At 37.9% G+C, this 18,054-nt stretch overlaps 1 protein-coding gene across 1 annotated transcript in view; it reads left to right on the top strand.

Moving 5' to 3' along the window:
* Positions 1–18,054, top strand: part of nrxn2a (neurexin 2a) — a 431,583-nt gene that overhangs the window by 120,464 nt on the left and 293,065 nt on the right. The window contains exons 6-9 of the mRNA XM_067375006.1: positions 1,412–1,713; positions 7,641–7,685; positions 12,435–12,596; positions 16,262–16,688. Coding sequence (XP_067231107.1) covers positions 1,412–1,713; positions 7,641–7,685; positions 12,435–12,596; positions 16,262–16,688 — 936 coding nt within the window. The remainder of the gene's footprint in view (positions 1–1,411; positions 1,714–7,640; positions 7,686–12,434; positions 12,597–16,261; positions 16,689–18,054) is intronic.

Below are 18,054 nucleotides of genomic sequence, written 5' to 3'. Positions count from 1 at the left end.
ATGCAGCCTTGGTGAGCTTTTTTTTTTCAAAAACATCAAAAAATCTTTTCAAAAGAAACATGTGAAGGTAGTGTATGTTGTATATTTATCTAATCTTCATAATTGTATAGTATATGACATGTTTGGGTGAGTAAATTAACCTGTAATTAAAGCTGATGTTCTTTCACTGTTTATGTTTAGCTCAAGATCAGTCCCTGACTGTTTCTAATTTGGAATATTAAAAACAATCATATTGTTTCCTTTTTTTTTCTTTCTTTCTTTTTTTTTTTTGGTATCTGTTAATATCTTGCTGTCTTTTATATTTTTGTCACCAATACGTTTTAACTTTTATTATTTAATTATCACCACGATTCAAGTGTGATTTCATTGATAATATTAACACTGCCAGAGATTTCTGCATTTTCCCATTTTCCACTGCGCTGAGTCTTTGAACACATCTTATGTAAACACTCTGCATTAAGAAACGTGTCCAATTGGGGTCAGGCAAACCCGAAAGAAACTAGGCTAATTATACAGGACTTCCCTTTACATTATGCAGGCAACCCACCAAGTATTCGAGAAAATATGTATTATTGCACATCCCAGTAGATTAACAGGTGGTGTAGACTGCACATAAGGCCAGAAAAAAAGAATAAAAGACAAATAGGCTGTGATAGTGCTGATTTTTAATGACAAAGATGAGGTATTTCGACAAGCTTCCTCCTCAGTCGACTATTTTCTTAATAACTGTATTTTGAAACCCTCTACCTCGTTCATCAAAGCTTTCACATCTCACACTGGCGTTCGCAAATCAAACCGTTATTTAAAAGTGCGGCTGTGTTTTATTTCAGATTATTCCTGACAGCCCGTTTTCAGCTCGTTTAATTGCCCACTCGTGGTTTAATTTCAGAACGGCAAGCTTTACATGCATAAATGACCTTCACGATTAGCTGATGCGAACGGCGCTTGGCGAGTTTGCGCTCATTTACATGTGTGACATCACTCACCTCTGCAGTTCACGTCCATGGGAAGCACCAGTAAGGAAGCATGCATGTTAATGCAGTGAGATTTTCTCATGTCACTGGCATGTACAATGATTCATGCTTGCAGCTGTCTTGTACTGTTAATTTCTGGTCCGTTTATGCTTCATTTGAGCCAGTGGCCTTAAACCTCTCATTAGCAAAAATCACATCAAGGCTCAAGTCCTGCCTGAAACTTTTTGGGTTGTAAAACACGCCATGAGTGTTTTACATGCATTGCCATTTCATTAATTCTTTGTTTTCACTTGTTTGTCCACAAACGTTTGGTTGGTTCTTTGAGAGTCTATAAAACACAGAGAATATTAAGAGGAGTCAGTTTCTCATACCCTTGGTCCACATCCATCCAAGCTCTAATGACATTCTCTTGCCTTTTTATATCTCCCTTCAACAAGGCCAAGTGGAGTCAGTGGCCACATTCAAGGGTAATGAGTTCTTCAGCTACGACCTGTCCCAAAAGCCCATCCAGAGCAGCACCGATGAAATCACCCTGTCCTTCCGAACACTGCAGCGGAACGGCCTCCTGCTTCACACTGGCAAGTCTGCCGACTATGTCAACCTGTCTCTGAAAAGTGGGGCCGTATGCCTGGTCATCAACCTGGGCTCCGGCGCCTTCGAGGCTCTGGTGGAGCCGTCCGACGGCAAGTTCAACGACAATGCCTGGCACGCTGTCAGAGTGTCCCGCAACCTGCGTCAGGTAACGTTCACCTTTGCGCATCGTGGCTCCACCGGGTGCTTCATTTGATCTTTCCGATATTTTTGATGACTGTACATTAGTTAACTTGTGTTATTGTGTAGAGGAGATTTATAAATGCGGTAATATGTCTTTAAAACTGTTTTTAGTGATTTCTGCTAGCTATAATAATAAAACTCCGCCAGTTTTCCAATTGGCTGTGTTCCCTAAGACAAATGTCATTCTCAGGACAGCTATTTCAGTGATATCCATCAGATAACAGGAACTTTTTTTGTGGTAGTGTGAAAAATCTAAAATCAATCTAAACATTTCATTCAGCTATAAAATATGTTTCTTCTGAAATAACTGTTGTTCCACAAATTATTTTAGCCTCAGATACTGTGATACCAAGACCCAAGCATATATTGTGTGTTAAAAAAGATACATTTTTGCAGATTGTGGGAAGGTTACTACTTGTGGGTCATTTCAAACAAAAGTGAGCAACCAAATTCTTTTAGGAAAGGCCCTTCTATGAGGCTGTTAGCAAAGGGAACTACATGTAAGTAATTTATTTTGAGTTCACTGCTTAAATGTGATATGTCCTTTATATATTTATATTTATAGAATTTTTATCTTTTTAAAAGTTTTATAATGTTTGTTTTTACCAAATGCCAAAAGAAGAAGGTAAAACTTTAGTATGTGGAACACATATTTTGTCTGGCTATGACCAGACCAAGCTCTTAATTTAAAATTGAACATTGGTCTGGGGAGTCTGCTATGTATTTTCTACTGCACAAGAGGCCTGATCAACGAACATTATTCAAGCAATTGGATAGTCCTTCAACCATTTAGATCAACGATCCGGGTGACGTACTGTACTTTGCAGAGCGACGCGAAAACTCCAGACAGGATTAGTTTATATTGGTTTGTAGCATTGATCAGCGGTTTGCAGAAGCAGCAATGGCATTGAGCGATTTTTGCAGGTTGTGCAAAAAAAAATATGAAAGTGAGTGGTAGTTACACCCACTTGAGCGATTTGTTTGCTAAACTAAAGAAGTCATTCAGCATCGTCGAGAGGTTAAAAGGAATTGGATTGACGGTCGTGCTTGCCGTCGCTTCTCTATCGCCATCGTGTTATACCCGCCAATTCGCCTTATTCACCTTGAACGTTCTAAGGAGCTTGAGGGGTACACCTAACACTTCCGGGAATGCTCGCGTTGCGATTTCTCTTAGCGGCAATGGCGTGGCACTGCTGTGTTCCCCAGTGCTCGTCACACAGGAAAAAATCCAACAGTGGACAAACCTTTCACCGTTTTCCAGAGGATAAGGGACTATGTCGAGAGTGGATAAAAATATCAGAAGGCATCCTGGTCACTGGCATAAAGTTGGTTTGATGTCAGACGTTTGATATTCGCAAATTTAAGGACTGTCTCTAAAGTTACATCTGACATTGGTATGCACGATTCTAACTTCAATGACATTTGAAGGGAATAATTAACAGCCATAAAACCAGCTGTAAAGTGTTAATCTACATGTCAGCTATGATGCACACCTTTTATATTTTGAATATTTATTCAAATAAACTGTCAAATCATGTGTAAATATGGATATTTTTCACTACTGTATATACGCTCATACATAAATATGCCATAATTTAATGCTCAATAACATTTGAAGGGAAGAATTAACAGCCATAAAAACAACTGTAAAGTGTTCATCTACATGTCAGCTACGATGCACACCTTTTATATTTTTAATATTTATTAAAATAAACAGTCAAATCATATGTAAAAATGGAAAGATTCATAGTCGTTTCCATTGCTGCTACTGATTGATAGTACTGTATCGGAGTCCAACTTCCAGGTTTGTGTACCCCTCAACGGCGTTCGAGTTTTCAAAATGGCCGCCAGGTGAATAAGCGAGCAAGATGGATAAGCCAGTCTGTGATTGGTTCCCGCAAAAGTGTAACAGAAGCAGTAGAAATGAATGTACAAGTTTCCAGACTGAGTTGCCGGGTGAAATCAAATCGCCGGCAGATCAGGCTGGGTTTACCCAGTCTAACACATATTCACTATTAATTGTGACTTTCCCCTCAATAAACTCCTAATTTACTGCTAATTAATAGATAGTAAGGTAGTTTTTGTAGTGGTTATGTTCAGGTATTGGGGATTAAGGGATGTTGAATATGGTTATACAGAATAAGGCATTATTATGTGCTTTATTAGCACTAATAAACAGCCAATATGTAGACTAATAAGCAACTAGTTAACACTCTGGAGTCGCCGGCGATACCACCGGCGATACCACCTAGTTTTTTTCTTACCAGTGTGAAAGAGACTAAAAATACTCTATCAATTTTGGACATATCAATTAAGAGTTTTATACCATTCCTATCTGTGAAATGTCTTCTTTTATTTGTGTACACTCAGAGTAAAAACAAAATGTTGTGCTTTTTGCAAAATAAAGAAAACTAACATGATGCGCGAGCCGCAGTCTCTCTCCGAATGAAGTCCAATCTGATACTCCCTCAGAAATTGAACTGTAACGTAGTGAATACTAATGACACAAAAATGAGACATATGTCTAAAGAAACATTGGGCTTTCAATCATGTAAGTCAAATTGAAAACAAATATTCTCTGTTTATGTAATCTGTATGAAAAGAGAGACATATCAGATGTTTGCGGCTCAGCTCATTATCCAAGTGATCATTGTTATTAATTGTTATAATTATCAAGTGGTAATTGTTCCCCATACTGAAGTATTACCTGAAGTGACAATAGAGTGCTGCACCAATTCTAAAACCAGAAAATGAGAGCATTTTTGCACTTCCGGTTCCATCTTCGCAAAGTCAGTGTTTTTATTTTAATTTTTATTTTGGTTAAATGCCTCAAATAAGGTTTTTCATTTTTTTATTCTACTACATAAAATACGTCAGTAATACCCCAAAAGACTAACTAAGACTACCTAGTAGTGTTGTCAAACGTACCGACTTCGGTACCAAGCCTTAAATTTAAAAAAATGTGACACTTTGAGTAAACACCTCTGATTGGCCATTGTGTTCACATGCTCATCAGATATACCTGTGATTTGCTACAGTGATCAACACTTCAAAAACTTGTTGTATATAGACATCAACGATGCTCTTCACCAAGCGCTTACAGAGATACTTACTGGAGCGTTTGAAAGCAGGCGTCTGTCAGCGGACTGGCCCGCTGACAGATGCTTGCTGATAGACACTTGCTTTCAAATGCTCCTGCTTTCATAACGCTTTCAAATTCAAACACTTTAATGTGTTTTCAAATGCTCCCGTGCGTTGATCATTGTAGCCAATCACAGACATTTACGAATCTGCTCAACAGCTTGGTATCGAAGTCGGTACTTTTGACAACACTACTACCTAGGTTGTCAGGGACATTATACTTCATGTCGAACAGGAAAACTCATTTACTCACTGTTTTATACTGTAGCTTCATTGTGTTTGTGTCTTTTTTTTTATCTACCACAGTCTTTACAGCTTAAGTTTCTCAAGCAGATTTTGCCATTATCCAGATAACATTCAGATTCAAAATAAAGTCAACAGTGACATATGACTTTGTGTGGGTTTCCCAAACAGCCATGTTTGCCCTACATTAATGCTCACTTTTGAATGGAATTTTGAATGTTTATGTCTTTCTTTCTTCAGTCGAAAAGAAATTATGGTTTTTGAGGAAAGCATTCCAGGATTTTTCTCCATATAGTGGACTTCACTGGAGTACAATGGGTTAAAGGTCCAAATTGCAGTTTTAACGCAGCTTCAAAAGGTTTTACATGATCCCAGCTGATGAATAAGGGTCTTAAGGCAAGAACACACTAAGCTGACGGTCGGCCGTCAATGTGTTCCGCACCGTCGGCTGAAGTTGGTCCTCGTCTGATTTTTGTTGAATCGGCGTTAGAGCTCATTGGTCCATTGGGCCATCTGATCATTCTGATTGGCTGTTCAGATACTGCCGCCTGCTGGTTCGGAAAGGCATTTCATCTCACACAGGCGCAGAACTGACGTGCTACTTGGCCGTCGGCTGTTTAGCGTCGGTTTGGTGTGTCAGGGCAACTTTGGACACAGACGCTGGCGACGTGAGCCAACCCCGCAGTCTGCTTTCGTACCTCCGTAGGCGGAGGTACTGCAGTAGAGTGAAAAACTCCATCATTTTCTTCTCCAACTTCAAAATTGTCCAACATCGCTGTTTTACCCTTTTTTGTAAAGGCCATTTGACTTGGTCTTTGCACGTTCGCTTTATAAACACTTGCTCGGTACTTCCTCCTACGTCACGCATGACCTTTCCAACATTATTACGTAATGCATTGCGCATCGCAGAGCTAGTGCAAAATGAGCATTTGTGGTGAAAAGTATAGAATTTTTATTTATTTATTTTTTTTTGAAAATAACCAATTGTTTCACTAGATAAGACCCTTATTCCTCATCTGAGATCGTGTAGAGTCCTTTGAAGCTGCATTCTGGACCTTCAACCCATTAGTAGCCATTAAAGTCCACTATATGGAGAAAAATCCTGGAATGTTTTAATCAAAAACCTTCATTTCTTTTCAACTGAAGAAAGAAAGACATAAACATCTTGGATGACAAGGGTATGAGTAAATTATCAGGAAAATTGAATTTTGAAGTGAACTAACCTTTTAACTAAGGTAATATGTAACTCTGATGGTAAAATAGATTAATATTTCACACTCAAAAGCAATGAGATGTGTTCATTTCAGTGATTTATTGAGTGCAAAATATTTCTGTTGTCGGACTCTTGGAGGGCTTTCAGGATCTTCTTCACTGCAGGATTGAAGTACCATTGAGCCACAGGCACTTCCAGACATAGACAGTGGTGATAATTACCTTCCAGTTGTTATTAACCAGTACGGATGTGTGTATGTGCGAGTCCCTGTTGAAGAGGAGTGTTTTGATTTGACTCCATTCAAGTCAAGACTGCACCGCTCTGTTTTGCCTGTGATTAAATCCATGATGGTGAATATGCTCCAATTACACCAGCTAAAAAAATCTGTTCACATTCAGCAAGCTTTCCATCTTGTGGAGAAGTGGGAATGTTTACTATTAATCATTTAATCTAAGAGTAAAGGGGTCCCTCTACCACAGCCTTAAAGGCAGCATTCATAGTCGAGGCTGCTTTTTTTTTTTCTTCAGTGCCATTATTCTGATTGTTTTCAATCCGTTTTTGCTGAAATATGATTAAATGATAGGGTGCATTGTATAGACACACACTGTGCCTGCTCGCTTCTACCTCCGCTGCCACTGATTATTTCTCCATTTGACTGCCGTAACCTTTAGTTCAAGTGTTGCTTACAGAGCCGAGGGCGCACCTTGCATCGGTTAATGAATGTGCTGTATTTTTGTTCTGCCACGTCAAATTATCGAAGTACCGAGCAGGAATAAACGAGCCCGTAACGGGTGGTGACATTTTTGTTTTTGTCATTCATTTACCTTAAATAACGAGTGAGTCGCTACTGCTGCTGTCATTCTTTACTCTAACACTGCTGCCTCTGCAAGATCCCTCCTTCAAAACCCTCCCTCATCTTGTTTGGCAGATTAGTTGATCTTTCTCTTTTTTACTAACACTGAAGCCTCTAAGTGGATTTGTCATTGTTTATCTTCTGCCTTTACCCCTTCAAATACTAACATGAAAACCTCAGTGGAATGTGAGCCATCTGTTTGCCGTTGACAGTGTCCAAAGAAATCGGGTATAAACTAACAGATTTTAACAGCATTTTTTTCTCTCATTCTTCCTGGGAAGATATATTCTAATGGAGGGCGGAGAAATTAGTATCATTTCGTGGTATGGTTAAATTTGCTTTAAAATTGCTAGTAAATAATTTTTCAATCGTTTTAAAGCTTCTGTGGAGTTTATGGTATGTAATTTTACTCTCCCTCCCTTGTTTTTTTCTTTTTTTGAAGCGCGCAGGGGTTGGACTCCCTACGGTAAACAAACTGCATTATATGGTAGATATCACATTCTAATTTGTCTAGTTTGGTTTGGCCCTTTCTTTTTATCTCTTTTTGCTTTTACTGTGCAGAAACGACTAAAGAAAAGTTTAAAAATGGCATCAATCCCCAGGTGCCATGCAAAAGTTCATTTTTTTGCCATTTGCAAGTTATGTACATTGTTTTTTTTTATATATACCACTCACAATCCTCCTGACCCATATCCTTATTAAAATGCTTTTTGTTGTATGAGTTCTACCATAAATAACGCATCCTATTTCTCTCAGAGTTTCTTCGGTGGGCATAAATGATGCTGTAAGCTGCTGTCGGCACAAGATTTCAGTCTGAGCCACACTGGGTTTGTTTTCTCAGACAGAATATTTACTGACAAAAACATATTTTTATATTTAATGTAAATGCCAGAACCATATCCTTGGTATTACACTTGGCAGGTCAGGTATTTTAGCTAATGAACAGACAAACATTGCAGTTACATAAAATTATGTCAATATAAAATATAAACTACCCAGTGTCAAAGTAAAAAGGCAGAGGGTACTCTTTCAAAGTATTTCGTAATTTCTCAGATAAAAGAAACAATCAAAAACAAACATTTGACTGCAGCTCTTGTGCAGCGTTTCTGTCCACCTGCTCCATTTTCCCTCATTTTCCCCCTTTGATGTTTGCTTTTATTAAATGTTGCAGCATTTCATACAGAGATCTTGGTGCACTGTATGATGTAGCATTTAATAATTCTGTTTATTGCTCAGAAACGTCTCTCAAACATGCTCTCAAACATTGTATTCATATCTGCTAATCAAGAACAACAGGAGAGAAGGGTAATGAAGGCTTTTAGTTGTACTATAGATGCAACTACATTTACTTACATATATTTTACATACTATTAAAATGCTAAAAATATTTAGTGTATTTGTGGTATGAAATGTCTATAAATTCATTTATACAGTTAATAGCACAATACTGTATATCCCCTATGCATTTTGAAAACAAGAAAACTATTCTCTACTCTTCAAACTTTAATGCAGACAGAAGATTCCAGTGTGAAGCTTTGTTGATTATAATGGGAGTGATTTAGTTTCGACACTTTGTGTAGATACAGTGTAACTGTGGGTTGCATATGGTTACCAAGCAACATCTTAACTCCAATTAATAGAATGCGACTGATTTAACCACATATGTCCACTGTTTTCCAGTGCCTTTATACTTGACTAAAATGATCATATTTATAATGTATAATTCTTTTAAGTGTCTTTTAACTTTAAGTATTGCATAATGTACAGTTATTCTTTATAAATATGAATGGTGATTCAAATGATCTTCCTTTTTGATTTGCATCCATCTTGTAGCAGTAAATATTCTATATATTATATTAAGGAAAAGTTCCTTTCATTTCAAGTATTCACTAAACTTAAAGCTGCTCTCTGTAACGTTTTTTTTGGTTAAAAATGATCCAAAATCAAATTTTGAGCAAGTACATAACCAGCCAGTGTTCAAAACTATCTCCTTACCTTAGCCCGATTCACAACTGTAAGCTTGTAATAATGTTTTATAATAAAATCAGTACTGGTGGGTTTCCGAAGGAAATTCGAACATGCTGCCGTTCATCTTTGCGTCATTATGTCACGTCCGTAAACAGAAAGGGGGAGTCCCAGCTAGTAGGCTATATGAGAGGACACTACTGGAAGTGGACCATTTATAGCATTTTCTCAAAGCAGCTGGAATTGGATTGTAATCCAGAAAGGTCCAAATGACAATCATCAGTGACAACTTGAGATTCACCCGTAGTCAAAAGCAAAAGACTTCGGACTGCGGAGTGGCTACAGAAATTGAAATCAACAGGTAACGCTAACACACACTAAATACACATAGTCATGCAATGCTGATGTTGTTAACATTAAAGGGTTAGTTCACCCAAAAATTAAAATTATGTAATTTATTGCTCACCCTCATTTCGGTCTACACCCCTATAACATTTGTTCATCTTTGGAACACAAATTAAGATGTTTTTGATTAAATCCGATGCATAGACAGCAATGGTACTTCCTCTCTCAAGATCCATAAAGGTACTAAAAAACATATTTAAATCAGTTCATGTGAGTACACTGGTTCTACCTTAATATTATAAAGCAATGAGAATATTTTTTGTGTGCCAAAAAAACTAAATAATGACTTTTTAACAATATCTAATGATGGCCGATTTCAAAACACTGCTTCATGAAGCTTCGGAGCTTTACAAATCGAATCGGAAAATCGGAGTGCCAAAGTCACGTGATTTCAGCAGATTAGTGGTTTTACATGCGATCCGAATCACTGATTCGACTCAAAAGATTCATAACGCTCCGAAGCAGTGTTTTGAAATCGCCCATCACTAGATATTGATAAAAAGTCATTGTTTTTTTGTTTGTTTGTTTTTTTTTTTTAGCGCACAAATAATATTCTCATTGCTTTATAATATTAAGGTAGAACCACTGAACTCACATGAACTGATTTAAATATGTTTTTAGTACCTTTATGGATCTTGAGAGAGGAAGTTCCATTGCTGTCAATGGAGGCCTCACTGAGCCATCGGATTTAATCAAAAATATATTAATTTGTGTTCTGAAGATGAACGAAGATCTTACGGGTGTAGAATGACACGAGGGTGAGTAATAAATGACATTATTTTCATTTTTGGGTGATCTAACCCTTTAACAATTTGAGAACAAAGTATAACACAAATGATAATTTGCACGGTTTGGCATGAGCCGAGCTAAGGGATCGTTAGATTTAATCACCATTGGTAGCACGATTTATTGTAATGCTTTTTTTTTTTCAGTTGTCAGAACAAAAGTGGCAGGCATGTTACTTTCTTGTTCAGATGACATTTTCCGGTGAAAATTCTTATTTTGGTCATACTTCCAAGACGTAGAATCAGTGATTCTGAAGTACAGTATCAACACCGATGTGGTGACTGACAGCAAACATTAGATTTATCCATGCTGAGGAGCCGTGCCAATCCACAACCAATGTAAAAATTATAATTCTGCAAATAACTGCAATTGCAGGTTTCAAACAGAGATGGCGACAAAGAGGCAAAACTTACGGACTGCAGCTTTAATAAATATTAAATATTATGTGACTATTGAAAAACAGACATTACATAGATGTTGACTGATATCAAATTTCTTTGCGAGATAAGATTCAATGTAATTTTATTTTGCAAATCAAATATGTTTCAAAGTATTTAAACTGTCAATGCTAAAGTGTAACATGTCATTGACAGTCCTTTCTTAATTTCTAGCTGCCTTACACTTTAATCTAAAAAGAATGACCTTGGGCAGACAAATGGAGGTGTTCTGCTTGAGCACAAACACTGTTTATATGAATTGAAAGTGGAAAATGACAGAAGTGGATAAAAATGATTGTAGCTACCATACAGCTGTTATTAACCCTCTGTCAAGTGAACAGTGAAAAGGCTGACCTCCCTTACCCTTCTCTTCCTGTGGCAAAAGAGTACATCTTGTTCTCCTCATGCACTTTGTTGCCGTGATTTTCGTCATTCATTTCTTTAAGTAGTCGATGACGTGGCACTTTTTATCCAGCTTGTGTGACATGTTTTGCATATCACTGGACTTGTGCTTCGGATACAGTTTTTTATATAATATGCAGCTTATATGCCATTGTGCACCTGCATAATTTGCTTCCTCTGCATGTGTGGGTAACTATTTTGTTGTTGTTGTTGTTGTGTGGTGCTGTACATTTATTTATTTATTTATTTTCTCTCCATGTCTTGCTTTCTCTGCTCTTTTTCTCTTATAAAGGTTCAGACAAATACTGGGTTTCAGTTTCAGGACAATGGAAACCATCTACAATTTCCCTCAAACAAGCTGCATTCTTTCCAGCTTTGCCTACTTGTCCACAGTAATGATAATGTTCACAGAATATTTGACGATATTAGAGATGGAATCTGAATCCTCTCTGTCTGTCGGCATGGAAACGCCTCAACCCTGAGCATTTATTAAGACAGAAGAAAACCACCTGTTTTGGATGTCTGCCAGTGTTTCTACACTTCAGTATTAACATTTACAAATGCTGTAAATATAATTCTGCTCTAGAGACATCATAAATGACTCTTGAGTCCTTAAGCACATTAAGTCCTGAAATTGTAGCCTAAGATGTCTTAACCATCATGCACGGCTTGTATATTAACAAACTTAAAGCTATCGCTACCCAAACACCTCCAAAGTATTTCTTTTCAAGACATCTCTTACAAAATGTGTGCAATTAATGCAGTAGTTGATCAGAACTGACCACCAACATAGATAAATGCAACCTCTGTTATACTAACAACCATTTTTGTGTCTGAATCCCCACTTTTATACTAATCTTGCACAGTCACCCTTAACATCACTTGCTAACCCACTCAACATATAGTGATTCCTCTTAGTTCCTGAATCCATACACCTCCCCTTCCTGTCTCTCCTCTCCAACACTGACTAGTGCACAGTCTAGCACACATGACAGCATTCTCTCATTCAAAAAGCAGCAATAGCAGACATAAAAATGGGTTGCCCCCTTTGCAAACGTATGCATACAGAACCAGAGGAACCCCCACGTGAAACAGACTTGAGTTTTTTTAGTAGAGGAACTTGTTGAAGCCAACAAGGATTGCGGCTGTTGCTTAATCAAAAGATTTCCCACGTTCCCTCTCTCGTTTCTTTCCCCTCTCTCTGTCTCTTTTCTATCCTTCCATGGCTTTTATGCAAATAGGTGACGATATCGGTGGATGGGCTTCTGACGACCACTGGCTACACCCAGGAGGACTACACCATGCTGGGTTCAGATGATTTCTTCTACGTGGGTGGCAGTCCAAACACAGCAGATCTTCCTGGCTCCCCTGTGAGCAACAACTTCATGGGCTGCCTTAAAGATGTAAGTGCTCTTCTGAAGCGTTTTGTTCTTTCCTTTGAATTTGGGCGGGTTAGTTGAGACCTTCTCAAAGAGAACCTGGTTTCTTGAGACCCATTGATGTTGGGCATTCTGTCCTCTTTTACCTCTGCCTTATCTGTCCTTTACCTTTCTTCTTTTTCTTTCACGTCCATTCGCACCCCTCCGAGCATGTCCCATAATTTATGTCATGTCTATACCGTTGAAGTTCCAGCTTTACTATCCTGACAGCCAAATTAAAAATTGATTTCCTCTATGGATCCCCATTCGACTGTCCCAGACTCTCCATCTCTGTCTCGTTGACCCCGGACTCTATTAATCACCGCTCTCTACCTGCTCAACCGTACAGTTAGTATCAGTGGCCCCCTTCAGCAGGAACTTGAGCACTCCCTTATTGTGCCTCTGATAGAGACACGTACACATCTTCAACGATGTTACACTTTTGGGAGTCTGCGTTTTGTCTTTTGTCTCATCGCTCTTTTGTTTTCATTTGCTCTTTTGTTGCGCAGGTACTTTGTGTCGTGTTTGTTGTTGGATGCTCCATGTTTTCCCCCATGTTGACTGCGTCCACCTGTGTAGCATTTAATTAGGCTAGTTTGTTAGAGTACATATACCCTCTCGAGTCATTTGTCAGGTCCTTGTTAGGCTGTAATGTTTGGTGAGCCCTGTTTCTTTTGGTTCTTGTTTTGTTCTTGTATCTTGCCTTTGAAAATAAATATATATTTTGATCTTCCACTGGTGGTACTTTCCATAAATAAGGTACACTTTGGTATTCTGTGACTTTGTAATGGGGTACAAATCCTATGTTTTTTGTTGAGAACTATTTTTTGCTACAATATTTACATAAAATCAACCTAGCATGAAAAGTAGCTCATTTTAAACAATCAAATCTATTTGCAGACCCACCTCAGAGGTCTTTACCTTCTCAAGTGTATCCAACAATTAAAACATACAACAGTGTCATCAATTTGTCAATCTGTAACATACATTTTCAGTTCATTGTAGTAAAAACTGTTTTTATTGATCTTATTGTATCTCAGGAAACAGGAAGTGAAGCTAACATTGGATTCGGACGTGCCTTAATGCCTTCCTACCGTTAAATGTGTCAACATTTTCCAGTTTTCGGATGCAGCCAATATGTCATGGCCACGGCAAATCTAAGTTAACCGAACATGTCCCCTCCCGGTCGCCGTATATTTTAGTCAGAATTATTTCGCACATATTCTACTGTGCTTCATCTGTTTGATGCACAAGATGTTTTTTGTCAGAATATGCTAAATGGAAATACTCACAGGACTTTCTAACATTTACAAATAAAGGTATACCCATAAAATGTAAGTTATTCGCTGAGGAAAACATATGTCAGAGGCATTAAACAGCATACGCATCTGTCAAATCAGGCAGGGAAAGACCTTAATGCTTTTGTTTGAAGCCCTTGTATATAAAGAATTCTCATGTTTGGATTGATGCTTGGATTATGTACCTTTCCCGCGTCAGCTCACTCTGTGTACTCCGCTATTTTCCATATGCATTTTGTCCAAAGCTACATGACTGGCTGATGGTTTCTGAGCACAGTGCGCAGACGTGACTAATCAATAATCAAATTTGTTGTTGATTATTTTCATAATCGATAATAATCAATATAATTTAATAATTGTGTTGATTAATTGTTGCAGCCCTACTATGATATTGGATTTCCTAGCGCTATGTTCTACTGTTTGAGCTACAGAAATACCAGATTACTCATTTTGGATGAACAGTTTAGACCCTTTCTACTGAAAGATAAATCAATTTTTTTTTCAATTTTCTTCACGTTATCTGTACAGTTTTTATGCTTATTGATATTGTTTATCACCAGAAAATTTTAAAATCTCTCAAATCATGGTTCCAGAAAGCAGAAATAAAGATTTAAAGACTAAAAAAGAAGATTTAAAAAATGTTTAAAATGGATGTGAAATAAAATAACATTTAGTTTGACCTCCTGAGGTTGACATTTTCTGAAGGTTTAGCACCTTTTCTCACTGAACCTTTTGTCTGATAATTAAAAAAAAAAATACTTTTAGACCATGTTTTTATTATATATATATATATATATATATATATATATATATATATATATATATATATATATATATATATATATAATATATATAATATTTTTTTTTTTTTTAAAGCTCCTGTTCTATGAAGTTTTTACATGTCCTGTAGAAAATGAGAGTGGTGCTTGCCTGTGAAAAAGTCTCCACGACAATGCTTAGATGTTGTTTTTGGTTTAAGTGGTTGTAGAGTGCTTTGTCATGCAGCTGCTAGGGTGTTATGGGAGGTTTCTAAGGTGACCGAAGTACAAAGAGGGTCCCTGTGCAATGCAAGTATGTTTTCTAGGGGTTGTGAAAAAACTCTAACCCTAAGAATGAGCAATAGTAATAGGGACCTCTGATTGCATAAATGTGAGGCAGGGAATAAATGACAGAAATAAATGTTAGAAGCAAAGGTAACACTACAGTTTGTGGACCAATTCTCACTATGAACTAGTTGCTTATTAGCTTGCATATTACTAGAATATTGGCTGTGTAATAGTACTTGTAAAGCACATATTAATGCCTTGTTCTGCATGACCATATTCTACATCTATTAATCCTTCCCCATACCTAAACATAACCACTACAACAACTAAGCAGTAAATTAGGAGTTTATTGAGGCAAAAGTCATAGTTAATGGTGAATATGTGTTCCCAAAATTAGGTGTGACTGAATCAAATGCTTAAATACCCGTATCTTAATCTGATAGAGAAGCAGGAAGATTAAGACGCTTAGGCTGTTCAGTCGGAGATGGTTTGAAACCGTCTCACTGAAAGATCCCTCCAATTTTTTTTGTTTTTTTTTTTGTCCATGGTCTCTGGCAATAATTGCATTTTTCATGTTCCCTCATTCAGAGCTGGCACCTCTTGTTTTGCTCCTACCTCTCCTTTTATTTTTCTGTCATGGGGGCTGACGAGAAACATGGCCGTCTTGTGTTATTTTCAGAGACACTCAAGTTCACACCCAGCAACAAAGCGTCAGTCATCATCTTTGGACAGAAAGAGCGGCTGGTGTAAAAATGAAAAGCATGTTTGCTGTGCTGGACTGATTCGCCCATCTGGCTGTAGAGGCAGCACATGTGACGGAGACAAAAAAAAAAAAAAAAAAACCCAGGGGACACATTCACATTGCATGTGTTTGTAAGAATGGTATTTTCAGAGCAGTTTTGCTTTTTGTTGTACCGTGGCACGTGTGGGCTAGACATATTATCCTAGATCAAGATTTCTCAGTTGATGTCACTTAATGAATTCACTGTTTATGCGTGCGATTAAGAAAAGCACTTAGCTTTTGCATCGCAGAGCTGATGTTAGCGTAGGATGATTCATCATATTAATGAAACAGAATATCGATTAGCTGAGGGTTACTGTAGCACTCTGGATGGGGTCGCTAGGTTTATGTGATCCACTCGTGCTTTGAGTATTTAAAGAGACTGCTGTGTTTACGGACTTGAAAACTGTGCCCCGAGGTACACGCATCAGCTGCAGTTTGTTTGTACCAGTGGGCAGCGTGATACTCAATTCCCCCCGGTTAGCATTCATGTACTTTTTTTCTCCCTCTCTCTCCCCATCCCAGGTGGTCTACACCAATAATGAGTTCAGACTGGAGCTCTCCCGCCTGGCTGAATTGCGCGACCCCAAGGTCAACCTCCACGGCGACCTGACCTTCCGCTGCGAGGATGTCGCCGCATTAGACCCTGTCAGTTTCGACGTGCCGACCGCTTTTGTAACCCTTCCGCGCTGGAACACCAAGAAAACTGGCTCTGTGTCCTTTGACTTCCGAACCACCGAGCCCAACGGCCTCTTGTTGTTCAGCCACGGGCGGCCACAAGGTTCCAAAGACCACCGGCCGAAGGTGGACTTCTTCGCTATGGAGCTGCTAGACGGATTCCTCTACCTGCTCATGGACATGGGCTCCGGGAGCATCAAGATGAAAGTCGGGAACAAAAAGGTCAATGACGGAGAATGGTGCCACGTGGATTTCCAGAGAGAGGGCAGGAAAGGTTGGGATACTGCAAGATCAGCACACACATTATTCGCCTGTTTAAATCTGTGTTGTTAACCTTCTTCCTCTGACTAAAGCTCTTCCTCATTCTCCCAGCTCAAGGGTCCATCTGATATGCATACTTCACAAACTGCTAAATCACTATACTCCATTTCTTCTACCTCTCATTAACTCTCATTACTGTAAAAGCTCAACTCAAATACACTCTTCACAGTTTTAAAGCAGCTGGCCCGGCATGAGATTTAGCAAATCCCTGGGGAAGAGGTTGAAGACCTTTCCAATAGCTGAGCTCAGGGAAAAAAAGAAAGAACCATGGATTGTTAATGCTAAATTAATGAAACTTCACTTTTATTTTAAACTTGTGACAGCTATTGTACAGCAGCTACACTGATTTCACGAGTTACTAAAAAGATAGTCTTCAGGGATCACTAGTAGCGGCATTAATTAAATTAGTTTTAGTTAATTATTAGCTAGGGTTGTCAATTTAACATGCATTAACTGCTACTACAAGAAACCAGGGTTATGCCCCCAACAGAAAGTTGAATTGAAAAGACAGAAAGAGGAATTTAATGATTTATAATCCAGATCAAATGCCATCCATCCGTCAGTCCGTCCATCCGTCATTCTCCCTGTTGTCTTATCTGTAATTCTTTTTATATTTCTGTCGCTCTATCGTTCTTTTTGTTGTTCTATCCCTTTATTGTTCTGTTGTTCAGTATACAATCTATCTATTGTTCTGTTTGACCTGTTTTATGGAAGCACATGTGTAGCAATATTCAATTTAAAATGTAATATGCAAAATGGTAATGCAATATGTAAAATGGCAATGCATTTCTGTATTTAAATTCCTTAAATTTCCTACACTATTTTTAAAATATAATTTAAACATATATTTTAATGCTTTATAGGTTGCAAAATTAAAATGAAAATGTTTTACAGAAATGATTATATATGTTTAAAATATTCAAGCAAAAATTGTAGCAAAATGACCATTTATGTTTTTTTTTTTTAATTGCATTTGCACTCAGAGTTAAGACGCTTGCGATTGCATTTTCATTTAATGTCCCACAATGAATGTAGCAATATGAGTGCTATTTATAATAATAATGATAATGATAATAATAATAATAATAATAATAGTAATCATATTAATAATTTTGTTCCCAAAAATAACTGGTCATGTCTAAACCCATCTTAGAAAGCACTTTGGTCTGATGTGAACAGGTGCTGGTGGTGTGATGGAGGACTTTTTCTTGGCTCACTTTGGGTCCTTTAGTACCAGTGGACCATATGGAGCGTTCTTTAGAACTTCCACAATAATATAAACCAGCTGGAAAACTTCCCGTTAAATGTTACTTGTTGGT

The sequence above is a fragment of the Chanodichthys erythropterus genome, chromosome 22 (genome assembly GCF_024489055.1).
Source record: "Chanodichthys erythropterus isolate Z2021 chromosome 22, ASM2448905v1, whole genome shotgun sequence".
NCBI classification, from domain to species: domain Eukaryota; kingdom Metazoa; phylum Chordata; class Actinopteri; order Cypriniformes; family Xenocyprididae; genus Chanodichthys; species Chanodichthys erythropterus.
The sequence above is the reverse complement of the archived record's forward strand: the minus strand, read 5'-3'. Positions and strand labels throughout refer to the sequence as shown.